The 15,176-nt window shown below is 41.1% G+C and overlaps 1 protein-coding gene across 1 annotated transcript; it reads left to right on the plus strand.

The window, feature by feature from the left end:
• Positions 1–1,091: 1,091 nt before the first annotated feature.
• Positions 1,092–9,954, plus strand: cbll1 (Cbl proto-oncogene-like 1, E3 ubiquitin protein ligase). Its single transcript, XM_005475601.4, is given in 8 exon segments — positions 1,092–1,398; positions 2,871–3,035; positions 4,411–4,443; positions 6,773–6,879; positions 7,068–7,151; positions 7,231–7,304; positions 8,498–9,077; positions 9,080–9,954. Coding segments are annotated over 8 exon segments (1,557 nt in total). The 5' UTR covers positions 1,092–1,310; the 3' UTR covers positions 9,506–9,954.
• Positions 9,955–15,176: the final 5,222 nt, after the last annotated feature.

Raw genomic sequence — 15,176 nt, forward strand, 5'->3', positions numbered from 1 at the left:
GTCGTTACTACCAGTTTTATTACCCAGCCATTTAGGCCAACGGTCACTGAACATAAGAAACGCGCGGTTGTTTTTCTTTGTTGGTTTTAACATGAACTAACTACAGTTTATTTTTAGCTCTTAGCTCTTTTTAGCCCTGTTTGCTTCGTCCTTCTTTCGCTTCCTTCTTCCCTATCCTCATTCCTTCCCTTTCACTTCGCCTCCTCTCCTCGTCAGTTTCTCGCATCCCACAATGCATTGCGATCACTCGTTGGATCATGGACCAAAGCGGTAAGCAAAATGCAAAGTAGGGCCGAGACGTTAGCAAAACTTGTTCTTCGTGCTATATTTTTTACCTGCGTAGCCGTCTTCATATCAGCTCTAAGAGCTAACGTGACTACAAAGCGTCCTCGTGGAAAGTGGTTTTGCTAAGCTAACCCGTAATCTCCCAGGGTAACGTTAAAGCTTGAATGGTGCGGGCTAGCCAAAAGTGGCAACGCTTGAGTACTTCTCGCCAAAAGTGAACGTTACGTGCTAAGTTGGTCTGAAGGGTTACACGAAATGTTCCACCAGAGTTTATGCAATTATTAAACCCAACTGCAAACGATATATTCTCACATGTTAGTGGGCTTACAGCTAGCTGCGATTTAGTTGGGGCGCGAATGCGGCTTGATGGTTAGCATATGCTAACCACTTAGCTGTATAAAGAAATTCTATATCTTATAACGAGTCTCGTGACACTGCTAACCCACATTCACGAGTCCTTTTTAGCTTTTTTTCTAATAGTGTTAAAGGCGAAACGCTAACGTTGTTAGTCTAATTTCTAATTGTTTATATTACTCTGCAGTTTTACTAAAGTTATAAACCGTTGCCAACTATAAATATCTGCGGCTCTGAGCTCCTTTTTTGTTGTGGCTGTGCTGATGGACAGGTAGGAGTTTGTGTCGTAGACGACATTGTGAGAGTGGAAGCAGGTGGAAGGTATCAAGCCTGGAAAGGTGGAGGTATTCGCTGGACAGAAGAGGAATGACAGTCAGTAGAATCAAGACAGAATAGTTGTGTGTGAATGAGAAGGAAGCGGGTGGAAAGGTGAAGATGCAGTGAGTATATGTAATGAAGGTGGTGAGTTGTATATTTGGGGTCAGCCATCCAAAGCGACGGGCAATACACAAGAATGGCAAAGTCGAGAGTGCATGCAGGGTAGAGATGAGTGTCAAAGATGATTTGTTAGTGAATAATAATGGCGAGAGTGAAAGGGAGGAGTTACAAGATGGTAATTCGTTAAAGATGTTAACATTTTCATTGGGAGTGACGAAGATGTACAGGATTAGATGTCTCATATTGAGCAGTTTGGAGACAAAGTTAGAGAGGCAAGGCTGAGATGGTTGGGACAGAGGACGTTGAAGGTGGAGCTGTCAGGTAGGACTGGGCGATATGACCCAAAATTCATATCTCTATATTCTTGAGCTGGATGGCGATATACGATATACATCTCAATATTTTTTAAAGCCATAAAGTAAGAACAAAAAGAGTTCTTAGTCAAAGCTGTGTCCCAAATCTCACATAGGCACTTTTATTAACATACAGCGTAGATGTACAAGAAAAAATTGCTCAGAAATAAATTATCAGCATTTATTAAATAATAATGGTCCATAAATAAAATAAAACTATGTTGTTTTGTGCATAACAAAAAGCTCACAATTGTGCAGTCAAAATGTAAACTAAAAGATGCTGAGCATAATAACAAAGACAGACAGATTTTGCAGCTGCTCTGTTCCCAACTTCTACTGCGTGACTGACAGCCTGGAGTTTGAAATCCGCTTCGTAACCATGTCTCTTAACAGGTGCCATTTGTGCTCCTTATACACACGCAGCAGGCTCCTTGGTAGCCGTAACGATCCAACAATCCATCAAGCGGTGCGGCTCCGTAGCTTAGCAAAGTCGTACTAAAACATTTTTTGAAAGGTTTCTGAGCACCGTGTACCACATAAAATCGGCTCGCGGTCAGTAAGCACAACCAGAATTCATACATAGGGTGCACTGTAGATTTTTAGCTCGTTAACGCCGTCCAGCCCCACACACGGGGCGATCCGCGGTAACTCGTTAACAGAGATTTGTCCCGTTAATGCGGTTATGGCGTTAACGTCACGCTGACAGCACTAAAATATTAGTATCCAAATGTTTTCTTTTTACCGACCAGCTCCTCTTTGATAGCTGCCGTGTCCATCTTGTCATTGCTGCAGGTGAAGCGATGGGGGAGGGGGAGTTGTGTTCAGTGACGGAGAGGCGAGGCGGAGTAACGTTGTGTAGAGACAAAAGTGGACGAAAGAGAGGCAAACTTGCGGCTCCACAAGTATAGTTATAACGTAACATAGACTATATCGATATAAACGATATTGTCATATCTCGTATAAAAACATATATATATATATATATACACACATATATATGTATATATACACACATATTAAAAACTCGATATATATCGCCCAGTCCTACTGCCAGGCAGAGGTTGGTGTTATAGAAGAAGATGGGGATTGGGTGAGACGGAGGCAGATGATCTACTGTGGCAACCCAAAAAGAAGCATCCTGTTTAACCTTTGAGCCACTGAGTTTCACTATAAAGTCTCTTTCCAGAATAAAATTATTTGTAATCTTGATGTCACCAATGTGTACAGGCAAAGGACTCTGTTACAAACACTGTCACAATCCAGTGACATCCTAAAGGCTTTAAAACCAACTCGTGGTAGATGGATATGTGTAACTGTTAAATTTTGGTGTCTCTTGAGTCCACCACATGAGGTATCCCTCACTAAGTGTGTAACTCTCCAAAGTACAGTGCACAACATATAGGACACCGTTTCAGTTGATATACTCTTTTTGTTCAACAGACAATGATCTTCAAGGAAGCGATGGCTCTGGGAGTTTGGGAGGCCCGGATGTTCGCAGACGAATCCCCATCAAACTTCTGTCCAAGCAGCCAATAAGGAGCAAACCTCAACAGCGCCCCCAGAGACCTGTCAGTAGAGCTTGTAAAAGTGAGACTGGAGAAGATGGTAGGCACACTATGTAGTACAGAATGCCCATTAGCACTAATGTTTTTATAATGTCACACTGTATAGGCAAAAGTATTGGGCCACACCTCTTAATCAAGACTTTTTCAATCCTATTGCCACTGTAAATACATTTGAATAGCTGGCTGCCTTTACAAACATGGGTCATTCACTGAATTCAAGAGTGGAGCTGTAAAAATATTGTGGTAGTTGAAATAAGTCAATTCCTGAAATGTGTCTTACATTTGATGTTCCACAATCAAATGTAAGTGGTACTACTGCACAGCAGCAGCCCACATAAAGGTACAAAGCAGTGCCAAGGTGCATGGTTTGTAAAAATTGCCAATGTCGGTGTAATTAAATGAATGCAGAGTTCCATTAACACCAGCACAAAAACCGTCACATTTCACTGGGATATATATACAGCATATGAAGTAGAACTTTTCTTTCATCCCCACCCCAGTGGGTCAGGCTGCACACTTGATTTGGCTGCCCCCAGTGTGCTTTGTCTCTCCTCCTGGCCCTGAACCAGGAATGTTTCACAAGTTAGGCAAATGTATAAAATATTACACAACAGAGCCAGCATACAGTATATTAAGTATCTATGTGGAGGGAGGAAAAAAAAGCTTCTTTTTCTTCTGGTGGTAGGAGTCATTGTAGACTTGATGACACGTGTTACCCAGTTATTAGTGACGTACTCGTGGGCTGAACAGAGATGATGTGCCAGTGGTAGCAACAGACTTACAGTCTGACATGTGGGCATCTTTCTTTAACAGTAGTTGTGCAGTGACACTTGTAGTGGTAGTTGGATTTGAACTTTTCTTCAGGCAAATAGAGCTCACAAGTTTATCCACATTTGCTGGTTCATCTTTGTCATTTGGACTTGAAAAAGGATACTCAGAAAAAGGATCTCAAGCATTTTTGTATGTTGTTGTACTTTTGTAACGCTGTCTCTGCCGCTCACAACCGTCATTTCTCTTGGCCTGACCTGTCGTGGCATATCAATTACAATACATCATAACAGTATCAGTTTAACAGAAAGTGTAACACTTGTATTATTGATGCTTTTACAGTCATCCAGTCTGGATATCATAATACGCTGGCACACAGTAGCACTGTGACAGCCTACTGCCATATGTCATTGTGCTGCTTAGGGATTAACTGCAGCACTTGCACACAGTAAAGAAGATGGATGTCATTTTTATTATTTTCATCATAAATTCAGTTCTTATAAAATGTAGTACTCTTCAAATGTCATTATCTTAATGTTGATACTATTTGCTACTCGTTTAAAAAGAAAATAGGCTGTGCCAATGTGAAGTTTGATGTTGCCATACCGATGCTGATTCTTTTTTTTCTTTTCTTTTTTTTAACAAAGTAATCATGAAATCGATGATGAGGACAGCATCAAGTAAGCTTTTTAGATTTTATTTGTGCCTTTCATTTTAGTTTCCATGTACATACAATTGTTTTATGCACACAGAATATTTTAAGCCACTTTGGATTAGTGACACTATAACTATGCTACATTCTTGCCCTCCTCTTTGGGAAAAGCTGAAGTGTAGTGTAGGGCTGCTCGATTATGGCAAAAATGATAATCACGATTATTTTCACTGAAATTGAGATCTCGACTATTTGACGATATTTATTTAACAATAACAATGTATTGAATAATGGCTTTAAAGATTGTCAAAAAATAATCTAAAATAGTGTGCAAATACTGATTACAGTGCAAATGTTTGCAATATAAAAAATAAATGAAAAATGTTAACATCTATGTTTAGTGAACTTCAAAATACTGCACAATATTTGATCCACGTCTGACTCTGTGAACCCATAATGTTTCCACCAATGTTCCCTCTAATTTTTCACATGTCTGAGCGAACACACAAACTCCCTGAGCGTCCCTTGGACCACTGTGAGCGACATCAGACGTGTGCACTGTGGTCACACCAGCATCTAATCCATCCAAGTTACATGGTTTATTAAAATAATCAAATCACAGCATTTACATTTATGTTAGACTACTTTTAATTAACTGCTTTAGCCCACTTACAATGAAAATGTAAAAAATCCTGTTCATGACCTGTGTAGTATGTTAACACTATTGGAAGTAAAAATAACTTGAACTCCAATTTTGAAAACACAACTTTCTTTCTTTCTTTTTTTTTTTTCATAAAGCTCTGACTTGTATTATGAGTCTGTGGTCTGGGAGAGAGTCTGTAACTCTGTCTGCAAAATATAGTATATAATGACCAATGCTGGGCAATTCATTATATAGTTACTACTTCAAAAAAGTAACTCAGTTTGGCAAACAAAGTTTTTTGCAGCTTTTTTTTAAAATGCAGCCAAGGCGTTTTTTTAAATAAACATTTCAAACTATTTACAGAACAATCAGCTGTTCTGCATCAAATCTGATGCCACACAAATTATTTGTGCCACTCCAAAAATAATTTCTGTCCACTATGAGATAAAGGAGAACAACAGCCTGATACCTGCAGGCCTGACAACAGGAGATGTATCACTGCTGTAACACCTGTAACATTCAGCAGCCGCCTCATTGTTCTGACACACACAACAACACTATTGACTACACTACACACTAACTACACACTAACTACACAAGATTTGCGCTAAACGTCTCAAATCTCTCACATCTCAGAGCACCGCCGTCACTCCTAAAACTTCCCCCCGTTTCTTAACAACTAGATGCTACGTTGCCATATCACTTTTTGATTGGTCAACACGGTACTTTTTTCGACCAATAGGAAAGGGTGGGGGTTTTGGTTTTGTTTTTGCTCACAGGCTTTCGAGCGTTTTCCTTATAAAACGCCGTTTTTACCGTTTCTTCCCGCAGTAAATATAAACAACGACAGTATTCAGGAAGAAAACCAAACATTGCAGATATTTTTATCATAACTCTGGTTTTACGTGGCCGATCAACACAATTTAAAAACTGGTATAAAGTCCACACTTTTCCCGTCAGTTGTTCCGTCTGTCCTGCTCACATCTCCAATGGTTGGACACGTTGTCATTAACGTGGCTTCACTGCACATCAGCCACGCCGCTTTGCTAGCTAAAACACCGGTGTCGGCACATAAGGACGCTGTCATAGCCTGTCAACGACACTGATTGGCTGCGTATATACGAATGTAAATCGCATCATTGGCTGGACTATGGGATAAGGTGGCATCGTTCTAATCACATACAGGAGCAGCCAGTCACTCACTGACTAACACTGCAAAACAGAATTGTTAAAGTTTTAATTTTAATTTCAATTCAGGTTAGATTTTTTTGTGCGCAACGCAGATTTTCTGTGTGCAGAGACCGTGCCAGCAGTGCGCAATTGCGCACGTGCGCAGCTTAGAGGGAACATTGGTTTCCACACCACGGAAGTCGTTTTACCTCTTTTCAACCAACGGCATTCTTTCTTCAGCAGCCATTATCCTCTCCTCTCCAAATAACTTCTGCTTAGCTTTCCGAGCTTCCCTCGGGTCCTCTTGTGACGCGTGTTCGAAATGCAGAGAGGTGCGCTCGATTTGCCACACGGAGCAGCGCGAGAGTAAAGCACGAGGGAGGTGCTAATAATCGGCTCAGTCATTTTTAATGATGGTTGAAAACCCAGATCGTAATCGAGATTAAAATTCGATTAATTGAGCAGCCCTAGTGTAGTGTTTGTGTCAGGCTTTTTTAAAACACTGTTTTATTAATGCTGCTCTTGTTTTTTCTTTCTACTACAGATAACTTTGGCTTTAAGCAAGAGGACAGGTTTGACTGTGGAACTAAAGCTGGTGATGTGTTTGCAAGTCAGAGGAGATTTCCACAACCGTTGTTCTGGGACTATAAGGTACGTCTGCTGTGTGAGGGAAACAATATTAATGATTAAGTTGCATCATTACCAACATCAGGAACGTGGTAAAGGATTTCTCAGCCAGTAAGACGAGTAGGATTGGAGTTAAAGAAAAAGTATACAATTCTCTGGTTTTAGTTGTCATTACATGCATGTCATGTTTTTGTGTCCTCTTATTTCAACAGTTAAATTTGATTGGAGAAAAGGATGATGTTCCGATTCACTTCTGTGACAAATGCGGTCTCCCTATTCAGCTGTATGGACGGATGGTACGTGTCTTATTGCTGTTTCTCTGCACAACATCTCAGAGTCATGTTACTGTCTAACTCTTGCCATCTGACTCCTCAGATTCCCTGCAAACATGTTTTCTGTTATGACTGTGCTCTACTTCATGAGAAGAAAGGAGAGAAGATGTGCCCAGGGTGAGACCATTTAACTTTGGTACATGGCAATGAGGGTAAAATAAGGATGGCATAAAATCACTACAGTATAAATCCACTAAGATGTCCCTGATTTAGTGACGTGAGGAATGGGACTTCAAGAAAATCTGAAGTCAACATCCTGAAGTCTTTTGTCTTGTAAAAGTGAAACAGGAACCCGAATAATCTGTTAAAACCTGCAGTTGTGTAGTTTGACATCCACACTGCCAGGTGCACGAAGCACTCTGAATCATTCTCTCTGACAGTTAGAGTGGAAAAGTCTTTCCACCTACCTCCTCAACCAGACTGAAGACAGTTCTTTGTGTTAGGCCAATATTTTACTTGCTGAGCTCGTAGAAATGCTGCCTACTGAGCATTCTTTTTTAATCCTGGGAAAACTGATAGCAAGGAAACTAAAGGCACCATTTACAGCATCCACTTCAGGATTGTAGGGAGGCTGGAGCCCATGCCAGCTGTGATAGGTTGAACAGAGTACACCTTGGACAGGGCTAATAGAGATGGTATCTACTGAGCTCAACTCAGCTCTACTGTGGTTTGGTCTTTTTCTATTACAATCGAGTAGCACCCCAGTGTACATAGGGTTGTTGTAGCAATGTGTCCGAAAGTCTGTGACATCATTTGTATGAGACACATACACAACTCAATGGCAATGGTATACCTGCTGCTCAGCCTGTGGCTTCTTGTCAGGTTTAAGGACCATGAAGTCGGTTTTCGCTCAGCCTTCACAATGTTGCAAGGTTTCAAAAATGGTGGTTTTGATTTTTGTGATGGAGTCGCTCTCATAACTCAGCGAGTGACCCCATAGACTGGACAATCGGTGGCATGCAATCTGTTGAGGTCACAGAGGTTTTTGCATTGACCCGGCTCACTTGGAACCGCAGCCAAGCGGGGACTGAAAAAGCACCTGGTACAACCACCTGATAGAAAACCCTGAAAACCAAGTCGAGCCGAGTAGGCAAAGGGGCACATTGACCAGTTGGGGCGGTATGGTGATTGGAATTGTGGCCTCATGGAAAAAAGGTCCTGTGGTTTAAGCCACAGACAGGCTGTGTGGAGTTTGCATATTCTCTGTGGGTACTGTGAATTCCCCCAGTCCAAAAATAGGTTGATTAGGTCAAAAGCGATCTTGTCAAACTAAATAACTGAGCTGTTTGACTTTGTCCCTGTTTCTTCAGCCTGACCCTCTATAACTGTACAGACCCGGTTCAGCGCATTGAACAGTGCCAACGTGGTTCCCTCTACATGTGCAGCATTGTACCAGGATGCAAGCGCACCTACCTGTCTCAGCGTGACCTCCAGGCCCACGTCAACCACCGCCACATGAGGGCTGCCAAGTCTTCTGCAGGCCGCCAGGAGCCCGTGCACCTGCCCCCTGCTTCTGATGTGTCTGAACGTTTCCGCCTGCCTCCACCTCACTTACCCAAGAACCATGTCCATCTCACCAACCCGCTCCAGCACGGGAGCCACGATCCTTACAGTCAGCCGCCACCTCCCTCCGCTCACGAAGGCCCGCCCCCAACCCCTTCTCTGGGTCCTGAGACATTCCGCATTGCCACGGTAACAACTCGTAAACACAGTAATCTCATCACTGTTCCCATTCAAGATGACTCCTCTTCCTCTCGCGAGCCCCTCTCTGCTGGGCCAGGCCCTGGCCAGCCTCCCCACCACCACCCCGGGGACTATCCTGGCCAGCCTCCTGTAGTGTCGCACTCTCACCATATGATGGCACCACCTCAACAGCATTTTGGTCCCCCGCCTCCCCGCCGCCTCCCATTACACACCCAATGCAGCATCCTCCCCAGGCCTCTGGGACACCACACATGGTGTACAACCAGGCCCCTCCTCCCCCAATGTCCACAGCACCCCCACCTATTACTCCTCCACCAACGCACATGATACCCCCTTACATGAATCACCCACCCCCAGGACCTCCACCACAGCATAGCGGCCCTCCTGTTAATGCCCCACCACCTCATCATTATAACCCGAACTCCATGCAGCAGTTCCCTGAAGACCAGGGTACCCTCAGTCCCCCCTTCACCCAGCCAGGAGGGCTCAGTCCTGGGATGTGGCCCGCCCCAAGAGGACCCCCACCTCCACGAATGCAGGGACCCCCTCCCCAGGGCCAAATGCCTGGTCCGCACCATCCGGATCAGGGCCGGTATCGGCCCTATTACCAGTAAACTACCAACGAAATCAATCTGTGTCATTGTGTTCCATACTGCTTGTCTGAGTAATGTGATAGTAAACCTCAGGGTTCAAGGTTGTAGACATTGATTTCGATAAAACTGCCCAAAGCAAATGTGTATGTGGTGCACACTCAAGTTAACCGTGCTAAACCTTCCATTGAACATACTTTTGACTTGGAAGAGAGCAGGAGTGTCCTCCTTTTGAAACAACCTATGGTAAATATGTCTGTATATATGTCAGCTGATGCCACACATGTACATTTAAAGATGTTGAGACAATAAATTTTTAACAGCACATTTCTATCCTTTTGTTTGGCATGACGTGATGTAGTAAAATGTCATCTGGTTTCTTTAACAAGTTACTGAAAACTACATTTATCACTTGGTCTGACTGACAAGGTCTTCAGTATTTCTCATTAAAAAATATCTTGTGGAAAAATAAAGCTTTGCTTTGTCTGGTGATCTGTTTGGGTTTGGTTCCCATTTAGGAAAAACGATGTATCTGCAGTGTCATGTCATGAAAAGACCATACAGCAAGCTCCTTTAAGCAAAGAGCTATCATTTCTTCATGCTGGTGAAGGTGAAGAATTGGCTGTCGGCTCTTTTCCAGTCATCGTGATTTATTGCAGTTTTTATAGAAACAATTTGAAAAGGGAAACTGCAGCAGTGTAACAAGGCCTGTAACAACAAACATGATAAACAGGGTTTCATGTAAATTGAGCGGATAATCCAGGAGACGGTCTTCTAGAGCTGAGTTTAGTGTATCTGCTAAACAAATAACCATACAACCTCTGCTTGTATTGTCTTTGTGCTTTTCAAGTACATGTAGTGTGGCGTCATGGAGGGTTGGGCCTCTGCACCTGCCCCCTGCAAACACACAGCTGTGCAGTTTTTCCAACATGTAAACTGTAAACAGCATGATGTATATTTGTATTTGTGCTTCTCAATAACTTATATACAACTTCTGGCCTTTAGTTTCAAGCTCAAATTTATAATTTACTTAAAGAAATAGACACAGTTGTCCACATCCATGATGTGCCTTTTAAAATAAAAAGCAGTATATTTGCTATTCGTCAGTATGAATAAACTTGGAGTGCTTGTGGACACAAGCAGCAGTAAACAATATTAATGAGTACATGGGTATTATATTCTCAGCCATAATCTTCAGCTTTTGGTTATTTAGTGACTCCTGCCACTGGTCGACATGATCAATATCACAGTATAGAAAGAAGTAAAAGTACTTCATGTAAAAGGTTAGCTGAATTAAAGCAAGAAATGCTGAAATAACCAAAAGGACTAGTTAGAAGAATTTCCTGTTTAAGAATTGTGAATGTTACATTATTAATTGAGTTTTTTTAAGCATGACTTTGAAAGGTCATTGGCTTGTCTGTGGACAGCATATTTTCATGTGTAGGTTTCTGTTTAAATAAATGATTTATTCAGTAGTGTGTGGGTTACTTTAATGGTATTTATGTACCGAACTATGTTCTATGTGCTATTGGGTAACTTTTGAATATTATTTAGTAAATTACAGTTTGCATTATTAATCCGACTCGTAACTAAATCTTTAAAATAAACTTTAGAAAAGTGTGGTGACGTTGTTAAATGAGGGCTGGACCGAACGACTGAGTAAGTACAGTACCACCATGTTGTACCACAAGATGGCGTAGCAAGTCAATGTAGCCACCAGCAGTCTGTCCAACATAAGAGGAGCAGAAATAATGAAACTGCATTAGGTGGTGCTCTAATAAACTTGTTAAGCACTGTACATGAATCTCTCTTTTCCTGGTTCCTGGCAGCTCCACATTCAACACTCTTTGCCCAGAACATCCCCTTTCCCCCCTCTGAACCTGTACAGACCAGCTCAGCTTTCCTTCTTTAACTTTGTCTCCGAACTGCTCGGCCTGAGCTGCCCCGTCCATGTATTCAGTTATTTCCCTGCATTTTTTTCCCCTTTATTTGCTTTCACACATTTTAGAGATTAATGTGATGCATCACTTTGAACACATTACTTGATAGCTCTTCAATTTGCTGATCTGCAGTGCATGAGTTGTGAACTGAGAAGCTATAAGCAATAGAAATATGTTATTTTTACTGTTTTGAGTCAAAGCAGAGAAGTCTTGGATCAGGCTGTAAAGCTCCACTCTAGGAACCGTTATGTTGTCAGGAAGCTCCGGATTCCAGTTCAGCTGGAAAAGGGAGGTACTTGGCATCTTTTTGCAGGTCAAGCTCCTCTTCATTCACATGAGACAAGTCAAGTATTTGTATGTTTCCAAGCCCCAGAGAAGTTTCTGCTCTTCTGTTGCAAAAACTGGTTACCCCACACTGGACTATGACAAAGAGTCTGGTTCCATCTTGCCAAATTTAAAATTTATACTTGATAACTGGATTACTGGCCTGTCATTGCTTATTTTCACTGAGTGGTCCAGAGGTTTTCACTATTATTTTCAATTCAGTTCAGTTTAATATATGGCGCCAAATCACAATTGCCAGTTCACAACATTTGACTCAAGATGCTTTATATTGTAAGACCCTACAATAATACATACAGAGAAAAACCCAACAATCATATGACCCCCCTATGAGCAAGCCCTTTGGCGACAGTGGGAAGGAAAAACTCCATTTTAACAGGAAGAGTATTTTTAAAAGTAGAATGGGAGGCAGAGCCTTCAGTTTTCAGGCCCCTCTTCTGTGGAACCAGCTTCCAGTTTGGATTCAGGAGACAGACACTATCTCTACTTTCAAGATTAGGCTTCAAACTTTCCTTTTTGCTAAAGCGTATAGTTAGGGCTGGACCAGGTGACCCTGAATCCTCCCTTAGTTATGCTGCAATAGGTGTAGGCTGCCGGGGGATTCCCATGATGCATTGGGTTTTTCCTTTCCAGTCACTTTTCTCACTCACTATGTGCTAATAGACCTCTCTGCATCGAATCATATCTGTTATTAATCTCTGTCTCTCTTCCACAGCATGTCTTTATCCTGTTTCCTTCTCTCACCCCAACCAATCACAGCAGATGGCCCCGCCCCTCCCTGAGCCTGGTTCTGCTGGAGGTTTCTTCCTGTTAAAAGGGAGTTTTTCCTTCCCACTGTCGCCAAAGTGCTTGCTCATAGGGGGTCATATGATTGTTGGGTTTTTCTCTGTATGTATTATTGTAGGGTCGACCTTACAATGTAAAGCGCCTTGAGGCGACTGTTGTTGTGATTTGGCGCTGTATAAATAAAACTGAATTGAACTGAAGAAACTTCCAGCAGAACCAGGCTCAGGGAGGATCGGTCAGACCACTATGCAAACTGATAGACCCAAAGCTAAATAACTTGCTATGTCAACACCTCCATAAACCTGCAAAATTACTTACATAGCTCACCATCTATTAAAAAAAATCCCCATGAGTAATGTCACAGAGGAGGCCACCGGGACTCTTTTGTAGTCATCACTAAGACCCTCAAAGTCTGTGATATTTGTTCCTGGTCTGTCCTTTGGGAGCAGGCGTATTGCCACAGACTCAACCGTCAGGCTCAAGACGGGGAAGAAACCTGGTGGGTGTGGATGGAAAGAAATTGTTAAGCTATATAACATTCAATCTTATCTCTGCTTGTGAAAATGATAAGATCCACATACCTACACAGATGTGTCTTGATGCCAAGGAAGAGGTAAGTTAGCATGGGGAGAAAAAAAACTGTGTAGAGGCCATAGGTTGGAGGAAGCTCTGCGAGCGGAGCAAAGGCAAGTCCTAAATAAAGACATAGGTTTCAGAATGAGATTATGAAAAACACACTGCACTAGTGAAGTGCTAAGTTTAATTCAGATACGAATGGGTAAGTTAGCCAGACCTCGCTAATGTGACCCAAACTTTAAGATTACCATGCTAGCCTATTAGCAATCTAGCATGCTACAGCTCAGAAGCATGTGTATCTCCTTAAGACAGGCTATTTGTACCTTTCGTCAACTAGACAACAGAACAGGGAAGTACTTTTTAATTCACTTCTTTTCACTTGTTTCTAGAGTTTGCAGGATTTCTGTAGCATTTTCCTAAATTTGTCTCATTGTCCATGAATTACTGTTTGTTTAGCAGATGCTTATAATGTCATCCTCTATCAAAGTAAGTTCTATCTACATTTTCTTGTTGCTCGTTATTATGACTCTTATGTATGATCAATAACTTTTTTAAAATCTTATCTAGTGCCAGATTTCAACAGGACAATTAGAGATTTTATTTGATGTGGCAAGAAGCCATTCCAGGGTTTTTCTGTCTCGGGTTAAACTGTGAAAAGACCAGAGATGTGAAGGTCAGTGAGTCAGTCTGTATTATCTTTTATGAGTCATCATTATTATCATTATCATTTTTTATGATTAACAACACTTTCCATTATGTTGAGTAAAAACAAAATTCATACCTTTTTACCTTATGCAATACCTCAGTGCGTTTATGTAGCAGAGACTCCCAGGTTCTCCCATGTCAACAGTCTATTTCAGTCCTGCATTCTCACACAACTTAACACTGATATACTAAACTACTTTAACGTCGTCTGATATTAGCTGTGCTGATTTGTCTGAATATGGTAAGGTATTTTAATTCTCTTTTATTTGTTGAACATTTTTCTCATCGGTTAGTCCATCTCATATCAGCCAGTTTGTAAAACATTTACAACTTAACTTTAATAATTTGCATAAAGGTTTTATGGTGCAAAATTTCAACATTTATAACTGCCATGAAATCTTAGCTTTATACACAAACCGCGATATTTTTTATTAGTCTTTTTTGCCATCAGAATCTTTAATTTGGGAAAAATACCATCAAAAAATTCAAACAACTGAATAATTAAAATATTTTGAGCATATGCAAATTAAAATCTTCAGATTACAAATGACACCTACCAAAAATAATGTGAAAAAGCTTTTAACATGAGATTCAAAGTCACAAAATAAAAAAATGCCGAGGTGTTTACGAGTTCAGGAGATTCACAAAGCAGATTCCTAAAAGAACCTTTGTCTGCTTATCTAATCTGAAATCTGAGGTTAATCTCATCACTATGTTGGTTTTATCTTTGTTCAGCTCGATCATTAACACACACAGATTTTTATTCACTTTGTCATCTCCTTTTGTTTTGTTTCTCTTTATTGACCTGCAGTTAGGTCACGAGGACACGAGGATTTCTTACCTGTTGACATGTTTGCTCATTCGGTGAAACACTCACACAAACCTTAGCTGCATGTGCTGAAATTCACTTTTCACAGTTATTCTAGAAACGACAACGAGAGAAATATTTCTTACATTTCCTATTTTAAAACTCAATTTAGCATCAACAACATGAAACAGGTAAAAAGACCATCATGAACCTTTGATAGTCCATCTCTCTCTTAGAGAATAAAATATAGAAATAATGGGAGACTATTTTCAGCGATGTGCTTTGTTACAATGTGAAGGATTTACAGCTAAATTATGGAGTTTGTTTATTGAGGCAAAATATGCAGTAGTCATGGTAACAAAAGTAGCATGTTGTCCAGAGCAATACTGTGGCTTTAATCATTTCTGGATAACAGTAAAGCTGATAGTAATAGTTAAGATAATTACAACAATGCACACTGCACTTTTTAATGCATATTATCTTTTGATAATAACATGTAGCAAAGTTATGGATTAAAAAAGGCAATCAAAAGGCAATA

Source organism: Oreochromis niloticus, linkage group LG17 (assembly GCF_001858045.2).
Source record: "Oreochromis niloticus isolate F11D_XX linkage group LG17, O_niloticus_UMD_NMBU, whole genome shotgun sequence".
NCBI lineage: Eukaryota > Metazoa > Chordata > Actinopteri > Cichliformes > Cichlidae > Oreochromis > Oreochromis niloticus.